The sequence below is a fragment of the Symsagittifera roscoffensis genome, chromosome 7 (genome assembly GCF_963678635.1).
Source record: "Symsagittifera roscoffensis chromosome 7, txSymRosc1.1, whole genome shotgun sequence".
Classification (NCBI taxonomy): Eukaryota; Metazoa; Xenacoelomorpha; order Acoela; family Convolutidae; genus Symsagittifera; species Symsagittifera roscoffensis.
Genome location: NC_087068.1, coordinates 2,372,210 through 2,381,547, shown reverse-complemented (window position 1 = coordinate 2,381,547; position 9,338 = coordinate 2,372,210). Strand labels below are relative to the sequence as shown.

The 9,338-nt window shown below is 37.2% G+C and overlaps 1 protein-coding gene across 1 annotated transcript; it reads left to right on the top strand.

Moving 5' to 3' along the window:
* The first annotated feature begins 1,133 nt into the window (after positions 1–1,133).
* On the top strand, positions 1,134–7,913 carry LOC134851156 (zinc finger CCCH domain-containing protein 4-like). The gene is made up of 5 exons (XM_063867115.1): positions 1,134–3,231; positions 4,244–4,421; positions 4,650–5,225; positions 5,993–6,220; positions 6,516–7,913. The coding sequence occupies exons 1-5, from the start codon at positions 2,723–2,725 to the stop codon at positions 7,809–7,811; spliced, it is 2,787 nt and encodes a 928-aa protein (XP_063723185.1). The 5' UTR covers positions 1,134–2,722; the 3' UTR covers positions 7,812–7,913.
* The last annotated feature ends 1,425 nt before the right edge of the window (positions 7,914–9,338 follow it).

Genomic DNA, 9,338 nt, shown 5'->3' with positions numbered 1-9,338 from the left:
CTGGAAAATTGTTATTTCTTCATGCGTTTGCCCAAGCGGTATCCTAACATCTTTCTGAAATGATTTGTTTGAGCCACAAAGTAGACATCTCTAATTTATGTTTCTGTGATGGAAATGTTTTTGTAATAGTAATCAGCATGTTGTCGGGCAGAGGAGAGTAGGTGCACAGTAATAGACATGGTTGAAGGTACCGCGACTACTCGCAACAAAAAAACTCGCTGAATTAATCTCGCGACAACTATCAATGCTGCTTGAAAATATTTTGCGGCAAAAGCAGCTTAGGCAGGTAGCGAGGCTGCATTTATGGTGGAACTGTGGGGGCTACTTTGGACAGGCGATTAAGACAATTTTTATATTATTTTTTGTTGCAATTTTTTGTTCGCTTTCCTCAATTAACGCAAGTTGTCTCTTTTCCGAGTTGTTTTATGTTGCGTATTAATGTCATGGAAGTGCCGTGGATTGGTAAGCTAAGTAATGGGTTGCCATGTAATGGAGATTGATTTGATTTTTTGAGAAATTTTCCTGGTATTTCAAAACTCAAGCAGCTGAACTCATATTTTTGTTGTTTCCTCGACACATCGACGATTTCAGTAACAGAGGTCATGGAATATTTTCTTGACTAACGCTGAAGTTAATTGCCAAAGAGTTACGGCTGTGTAACGCTACCCAGTGCCAATTTAAGTTTATTTTCCCAAGATATAGTTTTTTTAATGATGCAATTTTTTTGAAACGTCAGCAGTTAATGTTTCTTTTGTATGTTTTTCATTTATATTTTTTGAGTTTTTATCCCATAGAATGCAATTAATTCTATCTTTAAACTGTGGATGAACTTAGTAGCATTGTTTGTATCGAGTTTATATCTTTCAATAATTTAGTGCAGATTGCATTTAAAAGTTTCTTAAGTTTTTCATACAACGTCTGTTTATGGTTTAAATAAAAGTCAAAATAGACGCAGAATTTTAAAGCATCAATAAAAATGAACTAAAAAACAGAACGTGGCGTGTTAATATTCCAGTTGTTTTTATTATAGCTTAGCAAACTGGCTTACTGACTAGTAATTGACATGTGGCTCAAAATTAAGCGTTCGATCTGAAGTTTTTCTGTTTTTGCTTGTTTAATTTTGGTGAGCAAAATGCTTTTTATCATACAAACGTTGCCAGGCTCCATTTTCTATACGATATCTGTTGGATTGAAAAACGTACAATAAAATCGAAATTATGAATGCAGCAGCTCCTAGTTATAAAAGATATGAGAAGTCGACTGATGATAATATGTGAGATGTTTGAGTTTCTGTTTGAGTCATTTTTGTGCATACATACACACACTCGTGGTTCCTTTGCATTTAACACGTGTGATTATTTTATTTGCGCTCAATTGTACTATACAGCTTCGTGTTGTCAGGCCGTTACTTCGAATAAACAAAACAAAACACGCACAGATTTATTCAGAGCTTGAACAACTAAAAACTAAAGTAACCCGGTTGCCTATTTTTGCTTTCATCTACTCTGCAAAAGATAATATCGTCTTTTGGCTGTATTTTCAAGACCAGACGCGCACCGCAGCCTGAAATTCACAATCCAGATCTGTGAAACGTTACAACTTTGAAAAATATCTCGAAAGGATTTCTCTGTAAGTTTCGAGTTGGCGTCAATTTGTATTTTTATATCTAAAAAAGGGAATATACTTGATAATTTTCTTTTGCTTGCCTTTTTTTTGATATTTTGTATGAATCTATTTTCTTTATCACAATATAAAACATAGTATTTCTTTGTTCTTTCTTCAGTTTTGTGTGAATTTTGTTGTCTCTCGTAGATTATTTTGACAGCCTGCGAATAGCTAAGAGTAAAATGGACCAAATTTCAGTTGCCTTAACAACCAAATAACCACCCGTTCATTTTGTTTCCCCTCCTTTCATTTGGTTATGAATGTTATATCAATGCGCGTACTAAGTGAAAAGCGCTGAAAATGGGTTCAGTATAAAGCGAAAAACGACAGAGGTTATTTTTTGCAGACTACATTTTAACTTACCCGGCACGAATTCAGAAGAAGTATATATAATCTTATCCCAGTTTTCTACTTGTATATTTTATGTCTTCAATGCTTTTATTTTGGGCAAAATGGCATGCAACTGTGAGCTGAAATTAGCAGCCTGAAATATACGGAGTGAATTCAAGACGATTTCAAACGGGCGAAGCAAAGAATAGAAAAGAAATATTCAACTCTCTTCCTTCGTTTATTTCACGTCCTGTAAAGCGTCCTATTCCTCAATTTACCCGCTGCAGTTTTCTTACCTTGTTATTTTGCTGCGGACCGTGAACACTTTTTGCACCAGTAGTGTAGTGTAAAGCAAGAAAAATGTAAAATTCCTTTTACATTTTCCTGCCATTAGCGTACAAGTACATAATAGTACCCGTTCTACATAAAAAGAGAAAATCGCCTCGCCAAAAATCAAAATTCGAATCTTTGGTGTGTTAACTGAGAACAGTTTGTGTCATTGAACCAATACAGTTTATTTACCAATTCGCTTTGGTTTGCACAAACCAGGAAATTATATGCCATCTTTTCTCTCTCTCAGCTCAGTCAGTGCCACGAGCAACACTCAATAAAAGCACTTTATTCAAGCTTATTCCGTTCTGAGTTTTATCGCTCAACATTTAGCAGTGGTCTATTTTTGTAGATTGTGGAACGAATTGTTCGTTTTGAGGTGTAATTTCGTGAGAAAATGTCAAATAACAAACCACGTATGAGATACATGAGTCCAGGTCCTGCGGGAAGATCACGTGATACCTTATCCCCGATTAGATCGACTGAGTTTTGGGACCAACTTAGAAGTGGACCTGCAGTAAGAAATCATAGAAGAAACACGCGGGGTTCCAGAGGAGCCAGACATCACTTCTCCACGCCCAAAAGGTCCAAGGAGTCCCCAAAAACAGACGACAATCGGGGAAAGAAGAAGTCAGAAAGCAGAGAAAAAAGTTCGCCTGCGGAAAACGAAAATATAAAAAACGAAACTGAAATTGAAGCTGAAACTGAAAACCTGAATGATCATTTATCAGTTTCGAGTTTCAGCGAGGGTTCCTTGAATGACAGCAGAAGTGAAATATTTGAATCAAATGGACGACACAATGATGACAACAATGAGAAAAGTTTCGGAAACGGAGATGTCAAGTTGGAGCCCACTGATGATTTGTCACTGGTTGAAAACATGAAAAGAATGAGAGATTGCTTAAAGTATGAACGAGTTGAGATTTTTGATTCGATTAGTTGAGAATGACTTAAAACTGTGGACGATCCCTAATTTTTTGGAATTTTTTGTTGATTTTTTGCATTAAAAAATGGATGTTCTTAGCCCCGCTGAAACAATTGAAGTACCACTCAGAAAAAAAACTTGCTCCGTTGACGTTTTGTTTTTAAAATAATTCATGAAATTTTTCAAATTTTCCTATAAAAACGAATTTTTCTACAGCAAAAGATAGAAGTCAATAGCCTTAAAGATTAGTTCATCTATCTAAAAAAGGGTAGGCTGACATTCTTACACTGAATTGCTCACGCCTCATTGGAGGAAAATAAATCTTGATGCAGATTGGAGTGAATTGTTTGGCTTGGATTGGTTCAATGTTCCCATCACTCTCTCGGATTGGGAAGAAACTATGATTTAGGATGCACTTTTTCGTGCAGTTGCAGGGTTCTATAGTAACAAGTGTACGACCATTTAATATACATATCATAAAGTAGACAAATAAAATATTACCCAATCAGAATTGAGATATGAAAAAATTAGCTCAAAAAAGCGAGATGGAGGAGTACTGGATGAATAAGTGACCCTCTAGATATATGGTTTCGAATCAGGTTGTTGATGGAGTTTTTTAAAATCTCACTTTCTTACGAAGATTTTCTTTGTATTTTCCAGAATTTTAGCGTTCTTAATTTGCTTGTGTTTGCGAAGTGCAGTTTTGTCTGTGCTGAAATATATATTTTGGTAATTATCACTACGGGAGTGTTCTGTGATATTGGCGCAATCAATAAACTTGGCAGTTCAAGTGATCCTCACGCTTTTTTCAAGGAAAAATTCGACAATTTTGACGATTTCGAAGCTGATGTTTTTCCAAGATTTACAAAAATAGTAATTTGAACTAGATGCAAATTAGGTTTTTCATCTAGGTAAGCGTTATTTTGTTTGAGGTTTGATTTTAGTCGCAGGGTTTCAAGTTATTTTTACATGTATCTGAATTAATTGTTTTAGCGAAAAAACAAACAATTATTGCGATCAATCAGCCGCAATTAAAGAAGAAGTTGTGGATGAAAGCAGAGAGAATGAAGAAGACAAAAAGAACAGATCCAAGTCGGGATCGAAGACCTCCAAAAAGTCATCTCGGAGCAGCTCGAGGCCAACAGATGGTCGCCACCGAGCATCGAGACATGTAAAGATTGTTTCAAATTCTAAAAATGCATATTGGATTCTTAGAAAAATACTATTTAATTCAGTCTAAAAGGCTTAAAAATGAAATTGAAAAACAGCCATCGTCGCAAAAATTTCCGTCGCAAAAACAGCCATGTAATATTCTGCATATATAATGCAAATCAAAAGGTTATGACGCTGAGATTATCATGAAAATATTTAGTTGAAATTTTCAAACTCGTTCCTTTAGAATGACGAAAATAGACGGAAGCGGCTGAGATCGAATAGCAGGAGTAAAGAGCGTCGAATGAAAGACTCCGAACAGCAAAAGCAACGAAGAAGGCAATCTGAGTTGAGCGCCGGTCCAAATCGGAGCAGACGCAGATCGAAGTCACGTGAGGGAAGACATTCGGACAACAGTCGTGGATCCCACAGAAGTAATCGTATTGAGAAAGGTCACAGGAGTACTTCGTCATGGCTTACGGGATCACGCCTAGCCCAATTAAGGACCAAAATAAACCGTGCGACTCCTAAAAATGGTAGATTGTCTCCGCTGAAAGTATCAACACAGTCCAGAAGTTCGAACCTTTTGAATGAGTGTGCAAGTAGCTCGTATGGAAATTCCAACTTGGATCTAAAAAATTTAACTGAAAAGGATCTGGTGGATATGAAGTTCCCACTTTTCGATGCCCACAGTCCAGACTTGGAGATCCAGAGGAGGTTCCAGCAAGAAATGAGGCGGGAAAAGGAAAGCAGAGGTCACAATCAGGGCGAGAAGAAGAAAAAGGGAATATGCAAGTTCCATGTCTGTGGTTATTGCAAAATGGTACGTAAAGCAACATAGTTATTATACTGATGAATTGAATGAAACTCCCTTGGTGAGTTTTTGTAATGCATAAAAAACATTGGTTTTTTCTTAAAACATGGTTTTTGACTAGGGTTAAAAGTGTCTGAACTCTGTAATTTTTTTTTACATTTAAGATCACTATTGACTAGTTCACTTCTGTCAAAATCTTGATAAAAAATTTCTGGGATTGTTTTCTATTTTGGCCATTTGGTGTTATAGCTGAGTTTTTTTTGTGTATTTTTCTCGATACGTTAACATTTAAATACGCATTTAGCTCAATGAATATTTAGCAAAATTCAGGCGTTGGGGTTGGGAGGATTGAAGCAAGTTAATATGGTAGTTATAGTAGACATGAGTTAAATTTATTTTTAAATGAAATCCGATTCTGAAGTGATAAAAGGGGGCGTTCGACAGTGCCGAAGTACATCAGTGCCGAAAATGAAAAAGTGTTCAACATTGCCGAAAGTTGATGATTTTCGGCACTGTTGAACAATAATTTTGTTTTCGACACTTGTATTTCGGTATTGTTGAACACTTTTCATTTTTGGCACTGTTGTACTGGCCCGATAAAGGTAAACAAAAAAAAACAGAAAAAAACAAAGTGAGCGACACATGTGTGAACAGCTGCTACAGCAGCAGTATGAAAGGTTTGTTCAGATTCGATGACTGTTTCCAAATGCGCGGATATTTTTCATTTAGTTTTTGATGCAGTGTGATTTTGTTCAGTTTGACTTTTGCCTTCTCAGGGTTCCAAGTGTTACTTCTCCCACGACTCCCCCCAGCTGGTGAAGAAGAAGATGGAACTGTGTCTGTTCTACGCGGGCGATGGATGCATCAAGGGGGAGTTATGCACGCACCTGCACAAACAGTTCCCCTGCAAGTTCCACCACAAGGGGGGACATTGCAAGTACGGGACCAAGTGCAAGTTCTCGCATGATTTCATGAATCAGGATTTGGAAGGCGCACTCAAAAGGGTACGTGTCTCAGGAGTCGTTTAGAACCTGGGGTAAGATGGGGCAGGAAAGTTTGCAATAGGGTAGAATGTCTTGTCACCGGCAGTGTGAAAATATACACGAAATTTGAGCGGAGTGTGCGCCGAAAAATATCTACTTTTTGGTCAACACTTTCGAAAAATTGCCCACTAAGTATTTCTACCTTGTAGGTCCGTAGCCTCATTTGCAACGTCATTTTTGTGTCTTGAGTTTCCAGCTGTGATAAAGTAGCATATTACATGAATATTGAGTTCATTAAATTTACTTATTTTTCTAGTTTCTGGAGTGCAGCCCTCAATTCAAACGAAAAAACACAGTTGCCTCGAAAAGTAAGGACATCAGTCCAGCAAAGTCAGAAGATCATTCGGAGGAAAAAACAAATTTCCTCAAAAGCCCGCCCGTTGTCAAGTCCTCTCCAAGTCCCGATCCTCCAGTACCATTGCCGGTACCACCCCCGATGCAAATGCCAGTGGTATTTCCGTTCCCAGCCCCGCAAGTTCCGAATTTCATCAACCTTGAGGCTTCCACGCAACAAAATTTATCTTCGCCAATTTTTTCCAACGAGCTTGCCGCCTTTCAGCTTGCTTGTATGCAAGCGATAGCATCTCCAACTATTCAGAATCCAAATGTATCATATGATGATAGGAATGCGAACTCTATGTTTGGCGTTGATGATTCTTACAATGGATTTTGTGAAGCGAACAATAACTCAATTGGTCTAGATAAAGACGAAGAAAACTCCAGTTATACCGGACAGTCATCAAGTTTTCAACCGGATATGGGGGTGTCAAATGACTCTGAAGCTTTAAATTACGCACAGCAGTTTTCTGTCAATCATGACAGGGTAATTTGTCATGACACGCAGTGTAGTTCTACCTCAAGTGGTTTCAGAGGAGACATTGATTTTCGTGCCAACAACAGTTATAATGACTTGTCACAAATGCAAGACAGCTCGGTATCTCAAGAGCATGTTTCTGTAGATATGTACTCGTCTAATTCATTCAACTCACAATCAAGCAATTTTTCTGCCGTGAATCTACTGGGGTCCCAAGCTCTAAATTTGAATCATCAAGTTCTACCTCAAAAACCAAGCCAAACTGCAGCTCCTTTGAGCAATGTCGCATTAGCTACATACATTCCTCTGGACCAGCAATGTAGTCTGAAAGATCCAAGAATCGAAAACTTCAACAACGACGATTCCATCTATAGGGGGTTGCTTACTCTCAAAAGCAGTCTTCCCAATTTGCCAGGGATACTTTTCCCGCCTGCTTATATCAAGTTTGAACATCTTATACCCTGGCGACTACCTAAGGTCCTAGATCTGGACCCAATTGAAGGCATATCTTCACCGGAACCCGTCAGATCGAATCCGCTTTCTGATCCAAGACTGGTTTTCGGCCACTTCGGCAAACCATCGAATGAAGTTGGAAGCGCCATCAAAAGAGAGCTGGAGCAGATGTGCTCAACTGAAGGTCATAAAAGTTCATTCAATGGTTTTTATCCATCAGAAGATGTTGTTTCGACGAAAACTCTGTTTTCTTTTGCAGATCCTACCGCTTCGCCGTTTCTATAAATTGATATAGGAAATGTTTGTACAAAGTTTGTATTTTATCGAATCAAACACTTTATCAATACTGAAACACTTTGGATCAAATTCAACGGTGTTCCATTGAAATGTTCGTATATGACGACAGGAAGGGATGGAAGTCAAGCGGCACACATTTTTCTTAATCAACGAGGGTTAGCATTGTGTAATGAGGCGATCAATCTTTTTATCTGCTATCTATACATTGAAACGTTCAAAATGATCGCTGAAGTCAACGTTTTCAAATATTCTATACGAATGTTGAAATACGTTTTTTTTGTTCACTTGCACAATCGAATGCAAATTTTGGAGATGATCTACAATTTTTGCCATTCATCTGTTGAAGCTCGATTGCATTGACCCTACAGACACTTTTTTCTTTTTTTTACGCAACGTAAATTTTCAAAACAAAAATTATCTTTCACGTTTGATTTCACAAAAAAAAGAATAAAATAAGCAAGGCATAGTGGTGTGCTGTCAGAGTGTTTTTAGGGATTGCATGCAAACCTGAACTCCAACTTCAACTGTTCATAATTGTTTCTAAAATTCTCAACAAAATAGATGTAACAAAATCGTCACATAAATTAAAATTTTTCAGTATGGTGTGGTGCCGTCATGGTAATCACAGGTATTGCAAATCTGACTTCTAAGTCGGGCTGCTCAAAAATAATAGTTTCTGTGACATGGCAATGTTGAAGAATTTTTGATGCGTTATAATGAATTACGCTGTTAAACGGTTAATTGCGGCAAAATTTGTAGGCACGAGCTAGTTTTGTATCTATCATTTAATTGGGGTATCATGTCACATAAGTAGTCCTTATGTTGACATATTAAGCTTTTCAACATATTATTTTTGCATGCTTAACGAATAAGTTTTTCCACGTTTAAGCTATATCGTATATTGCAATGTTTTAGTTTTTTCGATTTTCCATTTAATGAATGCTTCGCCAATTTTAAGACTGTAGCTATGATGCTGGCAAATCTACGGGGTTGCACTCTGTGGTTGAAAGTCTGCCTTCTTAATATGATTGCTGAAATCTTTTGGTTTTTGAGATTTGGCGTTTTTTATTGTTTTTGCAACAAGTTTAAGGCAGAAAAAAAACTTGAAATTCCCAACTCAAGGGTGGGCGCTGTTAAGAATTACTCAGGGGTTGCATTTTGTCGTGCTAAAGCTGCTGCTAAACCTTTTTTTGTTTTCCAAAAGATATGGCGTTTTGTTTTAATGTTTCAGTTTTCTTTTTATAAATTGAATTAAAAAACTAACAAAAATGAAATTCTTCTATGGTGGAGTGCTGTCAGTGTAAATTTAAGAATTACAATTATGGCTTCTAAATTCAACTGCTCAAATTGTTTTGTCTTCCAAGATATGGCGTTTTTCTATGATTCTTATATTTTTTAGCACTAATTGGTTGTTGAAGTGCACTCAGGGGTTGCAAATCTGGCCTCCAAGTATTACCTTTGGCCTCTTTATAGAGTTTTGTATGAAAACACTAACAAAACTCACAATTTTCAACA